Source organism: Pristis pectinata, chromosome 1 (genome assembly GCF_009764475.1).
Source record: "Pristis pectinata isolate sPriPec2 chromosome 1, sPriPec2.1.pri, whole genome shotgun sequence".
In the NCBI taxonomy this organism is placed as follows: domain Eukaryota; kingdom Metazoa; phylum Chordata; class Chondrichthyes; order Rhinopristiformes; family Pristidae; genus Pristis; species Pristis pectinata.
In genome coordinates, this window is record NC_067405.1 from 50,081,864 (window position 1) to 50,105,043 (window position 23,180).

Below are 23,180 nucleotides of genomic sequence, written 5' to 3' on the forward strand. Positions count from 1 at the left end.
CCTTCATTACGAGGCGGTGGGGGGAGGGAGGGGAGGGCGTTTGATCCGTAACGTGAAGCCGCGTCATCTGTGCATGTGTCAAGAAACACATTGAAAAAAACCCAATTTATGTTTGTTTATTTACTATTTTTCACATAAATTCTGTGAGAGCAAATTTTATTCCGTATCTCAAATTTTTGGGTAGTGATTTGTGAATTCTGTAAGGGTGAATTTTTGTTACTCGAATGGCCGTAATACAGGGGTTGCCTGTATTTTGTACAACGAGCATATTGCTGATTATCAGAATATTGAAATTTTAGCCACTCCAAAGATAATTCTTTTGATTTATTATTTTAAAGAAATATTGTTTATAAATCTTGGATTAATTATATTTTTATAAAAAGCATAGATAATCATTTGCAGATCAGTGCCTCATTTTCTCCATAAGATGCTGGAAAATATAATACAAATTAATAACAAGGGTATTTTGTTAAGCAAAATTAAAGCTAGCATTGAGAAGCAACATCCTTGGTGTGGCTTACTTCTACACAGGCAGATTTGTTCTTCCCTCTTCTGTACTTAAACATTTGTAGCAACAAAGCAGTTAGTTATATGCTGCAATGCTTAAGAGAGACTCACCCAATATTATATATGCCATATACTGTATGTTACATCCCTCTTTTAATAATATAAAAAAGAATGAAAACCCCTCTATCCAGTCTCAATGTGCTTTTCTTTGGGATGAAGTCTTTCCATATTATTGTGTCAACTAACTCTCCTGATCTGGTTTCAACAGATTGCACTTCTCCCAGGGTTGGTTGTCAAATTGTGATGTTCTTGCCCTGAAGAATTAGTAATTCAATCCACATTATCTTCATATCTATTTTCATCATGTCAAACCACTTTTGGTCTTCCTGAGACAGAGTTTGCTCTTCACATCCTCAATGGGTCTCCAACTCTTGAAAAGTGGGGGTTCTTTACCACTTCTGTTTTAATTGTGTGCCTTTGTCATAAGGCCACATACCAGTTGTCATCCTACTTCTGATTCCAGCAGATCCTCTAGGAGTAGAGTTCTGGTGCAACTACCCAAAACTCTATGCACTAACACTTGGAATGAGGCATGGAGAAGGCTGGTATGGTCAAAATGGGACCTGAATGTGATGATTTGGTTGCAGGTCTCAATTCCTTGGCCACCCTCACAGAGTTCTCTGCTTTCCCATTACTGTGGAAAGTGAGATGGTAATCTTTGGTGATGAATCCTTTGATAATGTCAAAGTTGTCTTACATGAGCTTTAGCCCATTATCTGTGATCAGCACCTCAGGGGTGTCACACCTGGCTTATGAATGACCATTGGAATGTTTTCTGAGAAGGCTGGATTGTATCCTTCAGGGAAGGAAATCTTGCTTGTATGTAACTCCTGGTATCAGCTATGTTTTCTCATCTAGCTGAAACAGATCTGATATAACATTTGCCCAGTGTCTGTTTGGGACTTGATGAGAGAAGCAATCTACAGGTCTCTAAATTCTGCACACCCTGATGTCACCATTCATTTCTGACCCACAGATACTCCTTGAGCCCTGTGGGGGCAACCATTCATTCCCAGATGTAAAGCATGAATGCACTTGTTTCTGTCGTACCTTTTGAAGCCTGGGAACAATTACCCTCTCACCTCTGAAGATTAGGTCACCTAGTGCTCAGTTCAATTCTTGCATGGGGTTTGGTTCAACCTCAAGCTGTGTCTGTTTGCAACCAGTCTGAATTTCTCATTTCAGCTGTTGTGTCTCATCCTGCCTGGTTCCAACCCCCACCCCCCACTCCACCACCACCACCAGCCCCCTGCCCCCTCCCACTTAATCTCTTGTATCAATGGCTAAAAGATTGGAATACATCTCACCACATTGATTGTGAAGACTGAATTCTCGACATCCTGGATGTTCATGGGATTGGCTCAGCTAAGTGTGTTGGCGACATGCATGTCTTTGCTTGGACTATACCAAATCTTACCCTTCTATGCCTGAGTTCTCTGCAAACTCTGTAGTGGCCTGTGGAGGGTTTTAACAGGACTGATCTCAAGTGGCATTACAATCATAACTTGTCTTTAGTCCCACAGCAACGCATATGGTAAATTTTGATAGACGTATAATTAGTAAACTGTGAAAACAAAACTAACTGAAATCTTGTCATATATTTAGAGGTGTATTGGGAAGATCTCTTTAAAGTTTTTTCCCCTCTCACCTTAGACTATGCCCTCTAGCTTTAGACTCCCCTTCCCTGGGAAAAAGTCTGTAACCACCACCTTATCTATGCCATTCATGATTCTATATACCCCTACAAGGTAACCTTCAGTCTATTACGCTCCAAGGCAAAACCCCAGCCTAACCAGTCTCTCCATATAACTCAAGCCCTCCAGTTTCAGTAAATCCCTCTGAATCATTTCTGTGCCCTTTCCAGCTTAATGACATCCCTCCTCTGGCAAGGTGACCAGAACTGTTCACGCTACTCCAAGCGAGGTCTCACCAATGTCTTATACAGTTATAACATGATGTCCCAACTCTTGTATTCAATGCCCTGAAGGATAAAGGCAAGCGCGCCAAATGCTGCCTTCACCATCCTGTGTTGCCACTTTTAGGGAACTATTTACTTGTACTCCTAGGTCTGTGTTCTACAACACTCTCCCAGGGCCCCGCCATGGAGAGTGCGTGTGTGTGAATTCCTCTAATGACTCTTTCGAGAGGAAGTTTGACTGGTGCAAACTTGATGGGCAGGAAAAGCTCAGCTGAACTATCAAGCCTGCCCCATACATCATGATGACCGTAACATCATGACCAAAAATTTCTCAACCAGCAGCCATCTATTCTCTTGACAAAATCAAAGGAACACTGGAAGAGCACAAACAATAAGTAAAATAATTCTTTATAAAACAACTGCTGTAGAATTGTTGGTGGTAATGCTTGCATTTTTCTAGAGACTTGCTCCATAGGTCGTCTTAGCAAAGAAAAGATGTATTTGTATTCGAGGAAGTGCAGCAAAGATTCACTTGGCTAATTCTGGGGATAACAGATTTGTCATGTGAGGAGAGACTAAGTAGAGACCACCACCTTATCTACGCCATTTATGATTTTATATACCCCTATAATGTAACCCTCAGTCTCTTTCGCTCCAAGGCAAAACCCCAGCCTAACCAGTCTCTCCATATAACTCAAGCCCCCAGTCTCAGTAACATCCCTGTGAATTCTTTCTGTGCCCTTTCCAGCGTAACGACATCCTTCCTCTGGCTAGGTGACCATGAGACTGTTTTCTTTGGAGTTTGTAAGGATGAGAGGAGATCAGTTTGAAAGCTACAACATTCTTGGAGTTTGACTGCCAACATGCACAGATGTTTCCCCTGATTGTATAGTGGGCAAAATTTGAAAATAAGGGGCAGACTATTTAAGATTGAAATGAGAAGAAATTTCTTCACGCAGAGGGTGGTGAGCCTTTGGAATTCTGCACCCTAAACAGCCATGGAAGCTCAGTCATGGTGTTCATTCTAAATGGAGGGATGGGTTTTTGGGCATTAAGGAAATCAGGGGATATGGGGATTTTGCTGAAAAATGGCGCTGAGATAGACAAACAGCCATGATCATGATAAGTGGCAGAGCAGGCTTTAAGGACCATTTTGCTTATTCCTGCTCCTGTTGCTTATGTAATAACACAAATATGACACTAGTACCATTTGCTATTATGAAGTGTAAATAGCAAAGTAATTTCTGGTGGCCACAAATTCATAATTAAACAAAGAAATCAAGAAGCCGCTGTTCAAGTAGTCCTCCTCTTCCAGGAGTGTTGTGATAATGGTATGTTGGCAAGAAACTCAGCACTCAAACCTGTAGAAAGAGATGAAGTTGTGTGATAGATATACACTAACTTTGCCAGAAAAGGTTACTGTTGTCTGTTCAAGTGTAGGCAAATTTTTCTCAGCGTGCTAACTCTTAATTACCGCCAACCAATTTTCCTGGCACTGAAAATAAGCTTCAACTTGTCTGGAATCTCATTCCTACAGATTTTAATTATGTATGTCCTCATTATTTCACAATGGGTATGTTCCAGAAATGCTCACAAGTAGCAAATTTTACAAATGGTAATTTTGGTCTAAATAAACCCACCACTTTAATGCCCATGCCAAAAAATACCTGCAAAATATCATGATAATAATAATAATCTTTTAAATACATGCACAATATCACAACATTTAAATCAAACATCATAACCACGGTATGTCATAGGATTGAAAGGTTATAAGGTACTGTATGTGTGCAGGTTCAGCAACAACTGGACAGGAACTGGAGTTTGTTTATCCTGGGCTGCAGACCTGCTTTATTAATGGCAGATAGCGTGCACCATACAGATATCAGAATAAAATTAAACAAATCCTTTGCCTGCTGTCCCTCACCGGCATCAAAACTCTAGACTGAAATAAGAAAGGCACAATAAAAAAAGTAAACCAAAAAATCCCATTGAGAAATCGGAAACCATTCCCAGGCATTTACAGGTATGTCATCTTTTTGTATATTGTGCTTTACAGCAACCGTGTTCACTCTGTGTTCTCCCACTGGGAAAGCAAGGGGAAATTTACAGACACTGTGCCAGTGTAGATTGATCACCTGCATGTCGGTCATAATCTCAGTAAACCCTTTCTCTACCACTCCTGACACCTTATTATATAATAAATTATAATAACTGAAAGGAGAAGGTGTCGTGAGAAATCCACATGGCTGTCACGTGACAGTAATGACACTGACCTCCTCTGATTGGAAGTGATACTACTGTCAATCAAGGTGCGGCTCCACCCACCCCCAGGTGTGAGAGTACCTTTGCATCTGAACCTGCCTGACCAGTATCTTTTGTCTCTGAACCTGCTGACCATTGGCTGTGGCAGGAATCTTTGTCTTTGATTTCGACACCATTGGCTCATTCAAATCATAACAGTGAGGCTCCACCCAGCCTCCTAGCACCATAAAAAGGGCTGTGTCCACTAGCCTTTCCTCTTTCAACGACCCCAGGAGTAGTGAGACAACACTACAGAGATAATTGGTAAGAGTGCATCACCACATGGTCAGGGAGTGTTCCACTCAGACTCCGGGTAGTATTAGAGCCAATGCTAGTGTGGGACGGGCATTGACGTGTTATATCCTGAAGTTGTACACTGTTACTGTATGCTTGTGTGTATTAGTGTGTGTGCGTGAGTGTATTTTACCCCATTTGTGCTTTCCCCCTCGTGTTCGTGGTGTCCTGTGTTTGAGAGCGTGTGCCTGTTCCCATCCATTCTGTCCCGAGTTTGCCTTTGTGATTAAACTAGTTTTGGTCTACAAAGCTCGGGTCCAGAGTTCTCTATCCTTAAAACAGTTAAAAGAACCATTTCACACAACAGAAAGGGAGTTGGATTGAGGTTGGTGAAGCAGTAGAAGAATGGGGTGTCTTCGGAAAGTTTTAGTTATTGGCAAATGATTTGTTTTCCTTTTCAGTTCTTTATAAGTCTCTGAATATGGTATCATAGCAACATAGATTTTTGCTTCGCTTTAAAGCAGCACTTCATGAACAGGTCATATTCACAGAGCCTGACCTGTTCCAGATTCCAGCATCTGCAGTCTTTTGTGTCTCCCTCTGATGCTGCCGTGAATCCGGATGCTCATTTCTCTTGCTTTGAATGTAAAGGCGTGTAGGCATCTGCCTTCACTATAAGGCAGTCTTGTCCATATCGAACACTTGTTCGGGCTTATAGCTGTTCCTCTCTGTGACTTTGGGAATCTTAGGTGAGTATGCCTTTGCTTCCTCAGTGGATTGTGGATGCTGCTCCCCCTCTGATCTTCATGTTGCATGACAAGGATCTCTTGAATTTCTCAAACCAAACCTTTCTAGCAGTAGAGGTAGGTGATCCTACACCTATGGTTGATTTGTGAAACATTCATTAAGGCTAATAGCTTTCTGGTGTATTATATTCTGATCTATGGGAACATTCTTTTGGTTCATATCCTCAGCCCAGGTGTTAATGCCCTCTCCACTTTTACGCTCAGTTCTAGGGCCACTGTAGGAAACACTATCACAATTTATTTTCCCTGTTTTGATAGAACATAGTTGGTATATTCAAGTCATATAACAACAACTGAGGCACTCATAATGTTCACAAAACTATCCAACATTACTAACTTTTGTGTTGGAGTCATCACTTTTTTTCCTCTCTTTAAATAACTTTGACATCACTAGACTTACTATTACCATTTTGCTGTCATTTTGGGGCCATAATGTACAACAATGAGCATATTTTGATGAAATGGGCTCACAGAGGGCACAAAGATGTAGCATCCTCTGCTACATCTATTTCTTGGTTTATTGCCACACTGTCAATAAACCATTTATACTAATCCTACATTAGTCCAATTTTAAAGTTCTCCCTACATTCTCACCAACTCACCCCAGATTCGACCATTCACCTACACACTAGAGGCAATTTAAAGTTATATTCTGATCTATGGGAACATTCTTTTGGTTCATATCCTCAGCCCAGGTGTTAATGCCCTCTCCACTTTTACACTCAGTTCTAAAATGGTAAATTAACCTACCAACCTGCACACCTTTGGCATGTGAGAGGAAACCAAGCACCCAGACAAAACCCATGTGGTCACAGAGAGAACATGCAGATAGCACCAGAGGTCGGGATTGAACCTGGGTCTCTGGTCCTGTGAGGCAGCGGCTCCACTAGCTGCCCCAAAGTTGAATTAACCATTCCAACTCTCGTACTGTGGTTTAGACACTCTGTTGGTCACTAGTGATTTTTTTTTAATCTGAGAGGTGTTGTTGAGACATAGTTGCTGTCTTATTCACAAAAATCCCAGATTTGGTACAGAGGGCACCACACCGAGATACGTTTCTGATCATAACAAGCTCCTGTGAAAACTCTTGTCGGAGGTCTATGGTGTAATGAATACTTGATGTTATTTCTTTGCTGCTGACTACAAAATCCTGTCCAGTATGCTTGGTAAAATGTAAGTTTTTGGGGAAAAGTTTCACAATGTCAATGATTTCTGTCACTCACTCTCAATATCTAAACGTGGAAAAGATAAGCTGATGTATAAAATCGGACAGGAACCTTTAAACTTCCTTGTGTTGGCAAAACATCTGCTCAGAGATGCACTTTAAAATAGGAGAAATCATGAGTCAAATGACATACTAAAAAAATGTCAAAGGACATTCAAAATCATTTCAAGAAAATTTTTTGTCATGTTTTAATGGAAGTTTATTTTTAAGATTCTCCTTGGATTTGTTTCCATTGTATTAACTTGAAACGTGATCCTGATGTAGACAAGAGCTAGCTCCCAGTAATAATTCTCCTTACCTGCTGATCTATCCCACTGTCTTTAAGCCATATTTGCTTTAAGGGCAAATGGTTTTAATTTCATTTTATGTTATCTTATCTAATCTGATTAAGCACATTATGGGAAAGACTTGGGCAGAAATTCTTCAAGAAAGTACCTAGACTATTACAGTTCTTAAATATATCAGAATTGCCTTTAGTGATAAATACTAGTTTTCATTTATCTGCAGTTGCAAGTCATTGATTAAGTAGCTTTGAATCATCACTTAATATCCCAGTACAATTTTTATACCATACAACAGTGACAGCACATCAAAGCACTCCACTCAGTGATGAGCCAAAATTGCGAAAGATGCTATGTAAATACAAATCTTTTTGTGCTGTGTTCTTCATCAAAATTGCCATTGTGAGAAATTCCTGGGTAGATATTTAATGGTTAAAATAAATGTATCAATTCATTACATTCAAAAGTAGCTACATTAATATGTTAAAATGCCTACCTTTATCAATATTGGACTTATTCATTTAATGAAATATAGTTTAATAGGTATGTAATACATCACAAATGTTTAAAATGTGTAGGTAAGTATAATTACACGGTAATATTGCTTAGTAAGATGTTTATTTTTAGATTTGGTACATTTTGATTACAGGTGGAGAAGTATGTAATTTGTGGTGTGACTGAGGAAGAAAATTCAACCTGTCTGGCATGTAGCGTTGGACATTTGTACATGAATTCTCAATCAAAGGTACAGATTATAATAATTTATTTTAGAAGGGAATGTAACTGATAACTCTATGAATCTAAACGGAAAAGATTCAAATCTTTTTCTCTCACTCTCTGATCTAATGGGTCAGATTTCAATTCTATAGAGAACAACAATCTCGCTACATTATAAGCACCCACCTCTAGATTTCAGCATGAGCACTCTGCTGCACACAAATACAGAATATGCTAGACCTCTTACTGTGCCCAGAACTTTCCATTGAGAAAGTAACTTGCAGAGCTGAGAGGCTGGGTGCACTTCACACCTGGCCCCTCAGCTTTACACCAATCCTGGTGTAGCCACATTCATTTGACTGGGGTTGTTGATTTTCATTAAAATGGTAAGTTTCAGCTAAAGTTTTTGTTTATTTCTTTGTATATTTTTGTTTTCAATTAATGACAGCTGAATGTGTTTCTAAATAATTATTTAATATTTTTAAGTTATTTAAATAAGTTTCAACTTCTTGGCCTGTCCCTGATCATCTGATACATTGATAAACAGTGAAACAGGGCTTTAACTGCATGAGCTAATGCTACAGCAGGGCATCAGGATGTGTTATCTCATAGCTCACTTCTCTTGCGTAATTGAGGCCTTGGTCATTGGGAGCCTGCAGCCACTGGGTGAGTGTGTGTAGGGGGAGGGGTTATTGCGGAGGTGCCAAGTCAGAGATCATGAATAATTTCCCCTATTGTCTTGAACAAAATGTGCCTGATTTACGTTAACCATTTTTCAGAGGTCATGGTTTCGTAATAAAAGACTGTGTATGATCGTATATCAGATATTAAAATATCATTCAGGCAACCAAAGGATATTTGTGTAAAAATGAAATAGTCGCATTGACGCAACAGGATCTATTTAAATTATTTTACAGGCAAATAGTTGTTGAGATAAGAAGGACCTTCATTTCACATCTGCTTGTGAACTGGGACCACTTGATGCTGGAAGTATGTCACAAAAATAGTGGCGAGCATTTTGCCTGAACAAAAATTAGAACAAGGAAAATGAATATTCAAGTTCATTATGGCAAAAAATGCACTTGAGAAATACAATACTGATGAGTTTTAGCGAAACATTTTATTGGCTGCAAATAATGAAAACCCCATACAGGTTTAATATTGCAAGCTGTGATCAGATTTAAAATAGTCAGTTGTCTGCCAATGTACAAAAATTGCAATTATTGTGTATATTTTCCACAACAGAATATTGTACAGTTAGGAATATATTTTATAGTGAAAACAGGGTGGTGCTTAAAAGAAACCTGATGCATATTTTTGCTTAGTTGAATCAAGACCTTATGCATGAGAAGCGGCCGTTGTATTCATGTAAGCTCTGGGTAGAGAGTCCTGTCAGTCCGTTGCTCTTTCCCAGGGACTTGCAAATATTTTCTCTGAAGAGCCTTTTCAGCAACCTCTTAAAAGCCCTGATTGATTCTGTTTATGTCTCCCTCACAGATAGTGAGAGCAAAATCATAACCATTTTCTGTTTGAAAGAGTTCTTCCTCATATTCTACCTTGTATCTTGTGCCTAGAATTTTAAATCTATGGCCTGGTCTTTAGACTATCTGCTAACGGGAACAACTTCCTTCAGTCATCCCATCTAAACCAGACCTGATCTTGTACACCCCAAAAAACTTCTTCTCAACGTTCTTTGTTCCAGGACGAATATTTCAGCTCCTCTAGTCAAACCATATTGGAGAATTCCTTAGTGTGTGGAACCATTCTTAAAAATCTTCTGTGCAGCTTTTCTTGAACTTCCATATCCCTCCTCAAACTAGTGACTGGACTTAAACGCAGTATATCAATTGCAGCCTAATAAGTTTTTTTATACAGGTTCAACATAATTTTCCTGCTTTTATGCCTCTATGAATTCTGGGATCCTCATATGCTTCACAAGCAACTCTCTCAACATATTCTGCCGCTTTCAAGGATTTATTCATATATGCACCCAGGTCTCTGTTCCTGCACACAGTTTGGAATTGTGACATTTTGTTTAAGTCATTTTTTTTCTCCTGTTATTGCTTGTAGAGGTGTTGATGTTGGACTTCCTCCTCTTAAATTCATCTATGTTTAAATGCTCTAAAACCTGTATTTGTCACCCAGGTGGGATTAAGCTTTCTTCTCGATACCAGCAAGCTTACCAGAGCAGGAAGAGACCTTGTCATCACTATTAATGCAACATGGTAAGCATTTTGAGAATAACAAAAAAGTGCTATTTGCAGAAAATATAATCCTTGGTGAAATGTAGAGTTTAAGGAAGAGTTCATTTGAAGCACATTTATCATTTGGCCTGTGTAGAAACAGTATAAACTAAGGATGGTTCACTAAGGGGATTGATGCAAAAAATGACTGTCTTACTAATGAGAATGAACATGCAGTCAGTGTTCTTTTGCTGAAAATAAAACAATATACATATTATTTTAGCAGGGCACTGGGCATGTGTAAGCTAATTATAACTTGCTTTCGGGATAAACAGATTGCATTTCACACATCTAAGGTTGTGTATTTCCTGTGTTTATTCCTGTAGTGAAAATGAGCAGAGTCTGGATTCACTTCATGATAATTTTGTCACTCTTACTTTGCCCCTAAAATATGAGGTTGATGTTGCAGTACATGGGTAAGTAATCTATAATCCATCACAAAAAAGTGTCGACGATAATGTGCTAATGCTGAGATGTCTGTGAGATGTCTTACTAATTTTTTTTAGCTCAGTATTGTAAAGTTATTATCTTTAGAACAAAACTGTGACATTCAAATATTTGAAATATCAAAGGGAAATTCCAGTATGCAAATAAAATGGCTTATAATAGCACCTAACTATTTTGGACCTTAATGTAAACACTGATATTTTGAAACTGTGGAGAAAAATATGAAGAACAAACACATTTTCAGGCTTTAGGTTATAAGCAGAATTTCTTTAAAATGGATGATATACAGGAATTAAACATAATTAAACTAGTTCAAAGTGATGCATTTTGGGAAGTTAAACCAGAGTAGAACATACAGAGTGAATGACAGGGCCTCGGGAGTGTTGTAGAACAGAAAGACCCTAGATATAGAAGTACATAGTTCCCTGAAAATGGCACCACAGGTAATCAAGGTGGTGAAGGCGGCGTATAGTATGCTTGCCTTCATTGGATGAGGCATTGAGTAGAAGAGTTGGGACATCACATTACACCTCGGTGAGATGGCACCTGGAATATTGGGTGCAGTTCTGGTCACCATACTATAGAAGGATGTGATTAAGCTGGAGAGGGTGCTGAAAAGATTCACAAGGATGATGCCAGGACTGGAGGGCTCGAGTTATGAGGAGAAATGGGATAGGCTGGGACTGTCTTCCCTGGAATGGAGGAGGCTGGGGGGTGACCTTGTGGAGGTTTATAAGATTACGAGAGACATAGATAAGATCGATGGTCACAATCTTTTTCACAGTGTAGGGGAGTCTAAAACTGGATTTACAGGGGATCTGAGGGGAAAGATTTTCACACACAGGGTGGTGGATATATGGAATGAGCTGCCAGAGGAAGTGCTATAAGTTCGGTACAATTATAACATTTAAGACATTTGGACAGGTACATGGACAGGACAATTTTAGAGGGATATGGGATAAATACAGGCAAGTGGGACTGTCTCAAGAAGGCACCTTGGTCAGCATGGACAAGTTGGGCCAAAGGGCCTGTTTCCCTTGTGTAGCCCTTATGCATTCATAATATGTCCTAATATCTACAATCAAAATATTACGTTTGGATTGTGAAATCCTGGTATTGGCCTTTTAGCTTGATGACAACGTTCTTGCTTCTGAGTCAAATAATAAAGTGTTCAAGTCCCACACTGCTTTTGTTCTGATCCTTGAACATTTTGGAGGAAGTTGAGCCCATTTGGGGCTCCTGGCTTAAAGACTGGATGACAAAAATTCAACAAGTAGGCTATGAAGACTACCATGGAGACAACTTTCAGGGATTTCTTCTGATGTGTCTGACACTGTGGGCTTAGCTTTCATCAAATTTTCCAGCAACTTGAGGTCTGTGGGTACCCCAATTGTATCTCCTGCTATGTTATTGCCAACTACATTTAGAGTAATAAAGGAACATCTCTCAACCCTGGAAAATTCTTTAGGATTGCCTGTGAAAGTTGCCATCAGGCACTTCTGCAGTGTTTACACCTGGCTCTGGCTCCTCTTTTGATTATTGACCATGTGATATTTATAAGCATTTTGTAGAGTATATGCAGATAAATATATATACTGAGCTACAAATATATAGGATGTATTAAATAAGAATATCATATTTTCAGGAATAGTGTATCTAAGTCTGAAAATGTAAGACACCAGAATTTGTTTGCAGAATGTTGTAGTCTTGGATCAGTGATTGCCTTCTTACCAGACTCAGAAGGTTGGTGATTTAAATCAAAAATATTTAAAACAAAAAATTCAGTGTTTGCTCCATAATCTCAGTTGTTTGGATGCTATGGGGGCAGAATTGATTCCAGTACGGAGAAAGACACACCTGCACGTCTGTAATGCAAGTTATCTATGCCCCATTTTTGTTTTGGGCATGAATAGTTGTGATACTCCCAAGTACTCAAAGTATGTAGGATGTGACATCGGTCAGAGTACCACACTGATATGATGTCAGCCCTGTCAAATAGGTCCAGAACAATGCAGTTAATTCCTTGTGTTCAATGTGCATAGAGGATTCAGTATTTAACACCAGGAAGGGTGTCTCTCCACCTCCACCAGCTGTGCTCTTTGGTTTGTATTGTGCTAGCTGGGCACAGTTTAGTGTTGTTCCATACCTTACGGTCCGTAGGAATGGTGTTGCAGAAGTCGGGTGATCCCGGAGATGAGTGCTTCGTGTCCCACTCCTCTTGAGGTACTGCACGTATCGAGAAAATGAGGGGGTCAAATAATCAGAGCAACTGACCAGCAGAGATAGGATGGGAGAAAGATTGCAGCAAGGGTATTAAGAATGGAATTTACATACTTGCATCTCAGTGGTGATATGTGAGATGACTCTGCTTCAGTAAGGAGTGCCATCAGAGAAATGTAATGTGGAGCAGCGCTAGAACAGGTACCATTAGTCATTTGTAAATACGAAGAAATCATGTGTTAAGGAAAAGTGGCATGTAAGAGGAGGAAAAGGACTGAACATACCTTTATTTTCGTTGTTCTGTGCCCTGTCTACATTATTTGGAAGAAATTGGGGCGTTCTCATAGTGTTTGCATCATTAATAATCTTTTAACCAAACTCACTCAAACAAACTTCTGTGGTTTTTTTTGTGGGACCTTGCCGTGTACAAAGTTGGCCGTCACCTTTCTTGCAATACAAATGGTGACCACAGCTTAGGAGTATTTCATTGACTATAAAGCAATTCGGGTAAATGTATTCTTCAAATGCAGTGGAATGGGAACCCTTCCTGATTGTGGCCTGGTGCAGAACTCCTGTTCTGCATTCCAGGGACAGTAGATCATTGGGTGGGTTGTGGATGCCTGGCTGTTTTCTCTGCTCCAGCTAATTTCTTCTTCCAAGCCAGAGCTGAATACTCTAAAGTTTCAAATGAGTAAAGAAACACATTAGTTGTGATTCTAATTATTTGAACCAGAGAAGATTATTCTGGCTTCAATAGCTGTACTCTCATGAAGATTTTGGATGTTACAAAGCCTTGAAGGAATCATGGGGATGAGATGCTCCTGAGTTCTTTCAAGGGAGTAAAGGCAGGAATTTCCTCAATAAAGCAAAGGAACTTGATGGAAATGAAAGATTTTCACACTCCTGCACCCTGAGTTTTAGGTTCGGCCCATTGGGGCTGAGCCGCAGTATAGTGAATTCAAACCTGCATTTTACCACCCTGCCATTTACCATAAAGGCAGCTTACACCCACTTTTGTCCTTGTAATTTTAGGGCTACAGAATGAATGTAAGAATTCAGGTCTGTACTACTGAAGCACTTAGCATACTAGATACACGTCCATTTTTACCTCCATGTTTCACCATGTCCACCATCAAATGCTCCTTATGGTTGAAAAAACTGACTTACCTTTTTTCATGATGCTTTCTCTTCAGTATTGCTTTAAAAAATGTCAGCTTTTAATCATTGTTCTCACTTTTCTTGTGGACAACAGCTATTGGTAAAGATTCTTCTCTTCCAATTTCTGTTGAGCTTTTTCTACCTCTCAGCATTCTTTTGAATCTGGAGTTGTTGAAAACATGCTGCACCTCAAACATTTTCCAATTCTAATGGAAGGATGTTGTACTGAAGCAGAATGGTTAAATATTGATTCGCTCACTCTCTGCAGATGCAGCTTGACATGTTGATTACTTTCAGCATTTTCTATTTTTATTTCCGATTTCCACAGTATTTTGCTTTTGTTTCTGACAATTATTCCAATTATCCTTTAAGGAGCTTTCTTCTTGAAGGATGTTCTTCCAATCTGCTTCAGTTTCCACAACTGGACTTGCAGAGAAGTAACAAATTTCACAATCAAACCGCAGATTTCTGCCACATGGATAGGGCCACCCAGGTTACAAAATATCAAGATGGACAACCAGTGGATTCACAGGGAAGCCTAAAAAATCCTTCAAATAGGGCACTTGTATGTGAGTGCCATTGACAACAAAATAAGATGGACTAATATAAAAGCACAAATTGACAGCATACTTAAATTTGCTTGTTTCTCATGTCTGTAGCTCCTCGTAAGTTAATACGAGCTAATTCTTAAAACCAGAACATAAAATGAATGCAAAAATTGTTCATGCATTACAAAGAAAGTAAGTCCCCAATGAAAGACAGCTAGGCAACTTTAGTTTGCATATATTGTCAGAGTTCAGTGTTTTGTCCTTATGTTGGCGAAAGGGCCATGTGTGTGCCTGAAGTGAAGAAAAATAAATTGCTGATCAGCATCCACTGCACCTGTGTTCCTTCTGGCATTAGTTGAAGCAATTTTAATGAACCAACACAAATTGGAAAATGGGGCTATAATGCTATGCTCAATATCCAACCTGGACTTGTGCTGCAAGACACCCCACTGACAATGTGTCCTTTCTAAATTAGTACTCATACTTGTACTGATTATATATTGGGAGCATTTTCAGAATTATTAATGATCCTAATAATACAGTAAAAGTAAATAATAGTTATAATAATCTTTCTTGATGTCATTACTAGCAAATAAAACAAGCACATAAATCAGTGTTCAGTGGAAAGTTTTTGATTTTTTTGGAAGCCAAAGTGCATAAGACATTACTGTTAAAAGCTTGGCAAGCAAAAAATATTGAAAATCAGATAAAATGTTTAAAAGTATATGAAGAAATGCAGCATATTTTTTCTTTTCACTGGCAAAACAATTATCCAAAGCCTAAATGTAGCAGAATGAAATAAGGATTAAGGTCCACCATGCAGATTTAATAATGGCCATCAAGTATGTTTTGTATTTTTAAAGCTTAAGTTCTCAAATGTGATAAAATGGGTAAGTACAAAGGCAAAAGGTTCATATGCTGGAAATGTGAAAAACAGGAAAACAGGACTTGAGGTCTTGGGAAGATTTGCCACGATCACATTGAATTACAGCACAGATTTGAGGCACTGAGTAACCTACTCCTGCCCCTATTTTCTTATGTTCTAATGTTCTTATGCAAATAGAAAATGCTAGAAATACTAAGCAGGGCATAGCCCATCAGAGAGAGAAGCTGTTAACATTTCGGTCAATGAACTGGAAACGGTGGTTTTAATCAAATCCAAGAGTACAGAAACTAGAGCATAGAAGAAAATGCAAAAGATGTGGTCGACTATTGAATGGTAGACAGGAGAGATTAAATGTTAAAAGCACCGATGGCCTAAGGTCAGAGAAACAAATGATTGGTCTTGAACTATAAATGACAATTGCAGAATTGATACCAACAGCTGCTGTCAGTAAAAAATCAATAGGAACAGTGGTTATGATCTGAAATTATGGAACATTTAATGACTGCATAATAGTACCTGATCAGAAGTTGTGGTACTCCTCAACTCCCTGTAAGCTTTGTTGGGACTGTGTCAGAAATCACACAGGGACATCATACTGGGAGTGAAGGAGACAGTTGAATAGTAAACAAGTAGAGGAGAAATATATTTAGACCAAACTGAAAGAGCAAAACAATCACCCAATGTGCATTTGGTAAATCCAATGCACAGGAGACCACATTGTGTATAATGAATTTATTTTCTAACTTAAAGATGTACATTTTCACCAGTATGGCACATAGCATCCATCCTTGCTCAATATAATGTTGCATTGATTTTGAATTTGCTTAATGATAAACTTAAATCACAGATGGTGGTTAAATGTTATTTATTACAATACTAAAGTATGTAGATAATGTTAATATGAACAGATGTTTAGCACTCAGTAAACACTTCTCACTTTGGCTGCATTTAAAGAGGAATTGACTGATACTTTCTTAGGCTTCCTAATGCAATATTGTACTCTGCTTTTGAAACAGGTCAGTGTTTCCACCTTCATTTTTGTATGAGGGAACCATCAGTAATGATGCAGGAACATTTAGTTTCTTTGATTCATCTTGCGCATACCAGGATGTCAGTTATTCATTTCAAGTAAGTCTCTGTTCCTCAGAGTACAGATGCACGTGTGTAGTTGTTTGCTTTTGGACTGAGCTTATGTATGTCAAAATTTTAAATTTCAAAAAAGTATGTACATATTTGAGGAGCTGTTTGAATAAGTTTGAGACGGTATAAAAGGCTAACACTTTTCTTCCAAGTTGTCCATAAGGTGGTTAAATTTTAACATCAGGTCAAAACATCTCGGTATTTTGCTTCAGAATGCACAGTCATATAAATAAAGCTTTGGTCTTCCGTGAACTGTGCATTGATCATACTGGCACCTTGGGCTTGTTGAAGATGGAGGATGCCTTTCCCCTACTGAACTCCCTTTTCTAGGTATACTTCAGATTTTACCCCAATTAAACTAACACATTGCTGACATAGCCTTCGTCTCTAAATTGCCCCTTGGTCTGTCTTCCTATCCCTTTGGTCACTTGCTCTTTTTCAAGCATCTCACCTTGTTCCACCCTTCCTGCCACTTATTTAAAATAATTGTTGCTGCCCACCCAGGCATCAGGTCAAGCTTCTCGGTGAAATTTTATCACGCTCTGCATATTCATATTCACATTCACAATGAATTCATCACAACTCCTGCACTCTCCCACATAACTCATTGCTATCTTGGAATGTAGGACCATATGAAACAGCAGCAGAAGGTGGCCCTTTGGCCCCTCAGACCTGTTCTGCCATTCAGCGAGGTCAACACTGGTTTTTGACCTCGTTGCCAGTTTTCCACACAAACCCATATTGGTATCCGTTTATTATTGTCACGTACTGAGGTACAGTGAAAAACTTGTCTTGCATACCATTCGTACAGATCAATTCATTATACTGTGCATTGAGGTAGTACAGGGTAAAAACAATAACAGAATACAGAGTAAGGTGTTGCAGCTATACGGAAGTGCATTGCAGGTAGACAATAAGGTGCAAGGTCAAACAGGGTAGATGTGAGGTCAAGAGTCCATCTCATCGTATAAGGGAACCATTCAATGGTCTTCATATACCTCAATTCCCTTGCTATCTAAATATCTATTGATCTCTGACTTGAATGTACTTGACGCCTCCCTAAATTACAGTATGGATTCCAATCAGCTGGAGGCACAGCGGACAGAATCTTCACTGCACAACAACTCCAAGAAGAGAGCAGCACCCACCACCATTAATAGCCTTCTCTGACCTCACTAAAGCTTTGACTCTGTCACGCAGGAGGGACTGTGGAATACCCTCAAATTTTGTTGCCTGCAGAAATTTGTACCTGTTTTACATTTGCTTCATGATGGCATACAATCTGTTAACCACCCAACAAGTCACCACTAAAGCCAATCATAGTGTAGATCTGTGTCGGGGAAGGCTCAGTCAGTGCCTGAACATATTTTTCAATCTTTCTCTCTGCCATTTTGTACCTCACCTCCAACCACTTCCCTCTGGGGTGGAACTAATCTGGAGGACCAGTAGAAAACTATAAGCCAATGGCTTCTGCATTCAAGAACCAAGGTTACGCAAGCTTGGTAGTCAAGCTGCAGTAGGCAGACAACACTTGTGTTTGCATGCATTTAGAGGCCGTGCTCCAAGTAATTAGCAACTTATTCATGCAGTATCCACGAAACAAAAGTCCTCTATCAACCTGCCCTTCTTTTATTTCAGAAATAAACTTTATTGATAATAAAAAATATATAGAAAGGAAGAAACAGTGCAAAAAAAAACAAAACCCTAACATTCATGGTTGTTACATTCAGTAGTGTAAGCATTAAAGAGAAAAACACACAAATGTACATAGCACCATTGCTACTCATGTGGATCCCTGAGGTGATACCCCTTTCATTGTTCAAGGGGCTTCCCTACCCAACTCTGACCCTCCACGTGCGGTAGCAGAAGGAGCCTAGACTGTGGTCCTTCCCCACAGAGCCTTAGCATTGGCTGCACCAAGCTTTGGTGTGTCCCTCAGCACGTACTCCTGCAGCCTGCACTGTGCCAGTCTGCAGCATTCCCTTACGGACATCTTGGTCTGCTGGAAGACCAACAAGTTTCAGGCAGACCAAAGGTCATCTTTCACTGAGCTGATGACCTTCCAGCAGCACTTGATGTCTGTCTCGGTGTGTGCCCCTGGGAACACAGGGACCTGGGATCGGAGAGTCCCCTGTTATGCAGCTGCTGGGGATGAACCGGGACATGGACCCTTGCAGCCGTCTCCACACCCTCTTAGCAAATCCACAGTCTGCAAAGAGGTGGGTGACTGTTTCTTCCCCGCCACAGCTGTCCCGAGGGCAGCATACATTAGGGGTGATATGTCGTCTGTGGAGGAAAGCTCTGACTGTGAGGGCACCTCTCACCACCAGCCAAGCAAGGTCTTGGTGCTTGTTGGTCAGATCTGGCAATGAGGCATTCTGCCATATGGTTTGGACTGTTTGCTGTGGGAACAAACCCACAGAATCCATAGTGTCCCTGTCCCGCGGTGTCTGCAGTACATTCTGTGCTGACCATTGTCTGATGGACTCGTGGTCAAAGGTGTTTATTTGGAAGAACTCTTCCACAAAGGACAGGTAGTGTGGCAGTGTCCAGCTGATACCACCCTCCAACACTAAAGGCTCACAGACACACTCTTGATAATGTGGACCAGTTCCCATTTCTAGGAACCACTTCTCAGTGAAAGTAGCTATTAACGATGAGATTCACCATCACCTATATTGCAGTAGTGCAGCTTTTGGTCAAACGGGGGAAAGAATGACTGAAGATCAGGACTTCAAATCCAATACAAAACATTTACTGAGCACTGACCTCTATATGCTTCTGAAATTTGGGCAGCCTAGAGCAGGGACCTCATGGCACTGTAGAGATACCATCAATGCTGTCTCTGCAAAACTCTCCAAATCTAGTGGCAGGATAAATTAACCAACATCAGCAACTTGCACAGGGCCAAATCTCCACCACTGAGGCCTTACTTAGATTACGTCAGCTAGCAGGCAAACAAAATCCCCAAAAGGGAAACCAGACCTGTAGATAATATTCCAGACCATTGGAGATAATTGGAGTAGGATATCTCTAATCTTGTATTCAAATCCTCTCTCAGTAAAGGTCAACAGTTTGCCTTCATAGTTGCTTGCTAAACTTGCAAGTTAACTTTCAGTGCCCAATCTCTCTCTATTTAAAAAGTACCCTGTTTTTCTATTTTTTTGTATCAAAGTGGAAGACTTTTCATTTTTTGACATTATACTCCATCCATCATGTTCTTAACTTTTAATATCTCCTGATATCTCTGTGCACCCTCCTCACAGCTCACACTTCCCAGACCCAGCTTTGTGTCATCAGCAGACTTAAATACATTACACTTGATCTTCTCATCCAAATGATCAACGTTGAACACACCTTCAGCCAAAGCCTCTGATCCCAAAAATGATCCGTTTACTCCCACTAATTTTTCAGTTCATTAATGAATCCTTAATCTATGCCTGGATTACTCCCAATCCTGAGTGCTCTAATATTGTTTGATTCCCTCTTGTATGACATTTTATTGAAGGCCTTCTTACAGTCCAAATACACTACAGCAGGTAGTGTCTCCTTGCCTGGTCTGTTAGTATATTGAGAAAAGCATGATTTTCCTTTCATAAATCCATGTTGATGCTGCTAAATCCTACTATTACTTTTCATGTGATCTGTTACCACTTTTTTAAGTAATAGATTCCACCATTTTCCTGACTACTGATGTTAGGCTCACTGGTATATTGAAACTGTTTTCTCTCTCTCCCCTTTCTTATCAGTGGGATTGCATTTGCCATATTTCAATCTGTGGGAACCATTTTAGAATCTATGGAATTTTGGTAACCAGTGTGTCCACTATCTCCACAGCCACGTCCTTCAAAATCCTAGAATGTAGGCCATCAGGTCTTGGGGACTTATGCCTTTCAATCCCATTAATTTCTCCAACATGAGTTTTTTCACTCATTATTTTTCTTAAGCTCCTTATTTATTCAGGATCTGTTATCCTCCACTATTTTTGGGACAACTTCCATGTTATTTTCTATAAAGATACCAAATATTTGTTTAATATCTGTCTTTTCCATATTCTTCAATATAAAATCTCCTCTCTGTCTGAGGCCCCTGCATTACCTTACAATGATCTTTTCCTCACATTCTTCTAATAGCTCTTACAATATGTTTCTTCACATTTCTTCCTCCTTACATCTCTTTCTACAAGTTAACTCCCCTATGTATAACTATGGTCGCTCTCCTCAATTATGGTACTTAGAGTAGTTTCTCAACTCTAATTCTAACTTTAAAAGATATGGCTATTTCTGATCATTTTCTGTCCACCCACGTTCCACTCTCACTTTCACTCTCAGCTGTGGTGAGTAGTACGAGCACGGGAGCAGGAAGTCTCATTGCTGTGGTAGGTATTGCGAGAACGAGAGTGGGAAGCTGTTTAAAAAGATAGGCCCGTTTTTGTAGTTCTTGCTGGTGAGGTGAGTCGATAGGCCTGTTGATTAGCTAATAAAAAAGTTAGGGTCAATTGGAGCAGCCATTGTGTGAGTGGACAGTGTTAGAGTGGGGAGCTGAGGTTTTGGCTCAAGAGGCTTCGGTGTGAAGAGGCAGAGTAGGTGAGCAGAGGCTTCTTCTCGTAGGTTTGCTTTCTTTCTTTATTATTTGCTATTTTCTTTGTACAGAACAGTGGGAATGGCAGTCAGGGCAGAAATATGCTCCCCTTGTAGGATGTGGGAAGTCGGGAAGACGTCCTCAGGGACACTGGAGTACACCTGCAGGAAGTGCATCCAGCTGCAGCTGCTTACAGACTGCGTTAGGGAGCTGGAGCTGCAGCTGGATGAACTCCGGATCATTCGGGAAGCTGAGATGATAGATAGGAGTTACCAGGAGGCAGTTACAGCTAGGGTGCAGGATGTAGGTAGTTGGGTGACCGTTAGGAGAGGGTAAAGGAATAGGCAGTCGGTACAGGATACCCCAGTGACTGTTTAACTTCATAACAGGTGTATCGTTTTGGATACTATTGGGTGGGAAGGAGGGGGGTGATGAATAACCGGTGGAGAGCCACAGCAGCCAGATCTCTGGCACAGAGTCTGGCTCTGTGGCTCAGAAAGGAAGGTTGGGGGTGGGGGTGGGGGTGGTGGAAGAGGAATGCTATACTGATAGGGGATTCATTGGTTTGGGGAACAGACAGGAGATTCTGTGGACAAGAACGAGACTCCTGGATGGTATGTTGCCTTCCAGGTGCTAGGGTCAGGGACATCTTGGATCGAGTGCAAAGTATTCTTAAGGGGGAGGGTGAGCAGTCAAAACTCGTGATGCACATTGGCACCAACAACATGGGTAAGAAAAGAGATGAGGTCTGAAGAGCGAATTTTAGGAGTTAAGAAGGAAGTTAAAAAGAAGGACCTCAAGGATAGTAATCTCTGGATTTGCTGCCTGTGCCATTTGCCAGGAAGGGAAAGAATAGGCGGATAAGGCAGATAAATGAGTGGCTGAAAAGTTGGTGCAGGTGGCAGGGTTTCAGATTTGTGGATCATTGGGATCTCTTCTGGGGTAGATATGACCTGGACAGAAGGGACAGGTTACACCTGAGCTCAAGAAGGACCGATGTCCTTGCGGACAGGTTTACCAGATCTGTTGGGGAGGGTTTAAATTAGGTTGGCAGGGGGATGGGAACCAGAGTGTTAGATTAGTTGATGGATCAGTTGGTGTAGAGGTAGAGGCGATGTGTACAGAGAATGTGAGGAAGGATAGGCAAGGAATAGGGCATAAATACAGTCAGTTAGATGGGTTGAAATGTATTTACTTTAATGTGAGAAGCGTTAAGAATAAGGGTGATGAACTTAGAGCATGGAATTACAATGTTGTGGCCATTACAGAGACTTGGCTCTCGCAAGGACAGGAGTGGCTGCTTGACGTTCTGAGGTTTAGATGTTTCAAAAGAAACGGGGAGGGAGGTAGAACAGGTGAGGGGGGGTGGGATTGCTAATTAGGGAAAGTATCACAGCTGTAGGAGGGGAGGAATCATAGAAGGATCGTCTATTGAGTCAGTGTGGGTGGAAGTCAGAAATAGGAAGGGAGCAATCACTCTATTGGGAGTATTCTATCGGCCCCCAAGTGGCCACCAGGACACTGAGGAGCACGTAATCAGGTAGATTTTGGAAAGGTGCAACAATAACAGGGTTGTTGTCATGGGTGACTTCAACTTTCCTAATATTGATTGGCACCTCCTTAGTGTAAAAGGTTTAGATGGGGCAGAATTTATTAGGTGTGTACAGGAAGGATTCCTGACACAGTATGTAGACAGGCCGACTAGAGAGGCCATGCTGGATCTTGTATTAGGCAATGAACCTGGTCGGGTGACAGATCTCTTGGTGGGCGAGCATTTCGGGGATAGTGACCACAACTTCCTGACCTTTAGCATAGCCATGGATGAGGATAGGAACAGACGTTATGGGAAAGTATTTAATGGGGGAGAACAAATTACGATGATATTAGGCAGGAACTTGGGGAGTG

The 23,180-nt window shown here is 40.4% G+C and overlaps 1 protein-coding gene across 2 annotated transcripts in view; it reads left to right on the top strand.

Annotated features, from left to right (window-relative positions):
* Positions 1-23,180, top strand: part of itga4 (integrin alpha 4) — a 106,377-nt gene that overhangs the window by 66,488 nt on the left and 16,709 nt on the right. For both annotated transcript variants that reach the window (XM_052022134.1, XM_052022143.1), the window contains exons 19-22: positions 7,985-8,080; positions 10,198-10,277; positions 10,622-10,711; positions 16,571-16,682. In XM_052022134.1, coding sequence (XP_051878094.1) covers positions 7,985-8,080; positions 10,198-10,277; positions 10,622-10,711; positions 16,571-16,682 — 378 coding nt within the window. The remainder of the gene's footprint in view (positions 1-7,984; positions 8,081-10,197; positions 10,278-10,621; positions 10,712-16,570; positions 16,683-23,180) is intronic.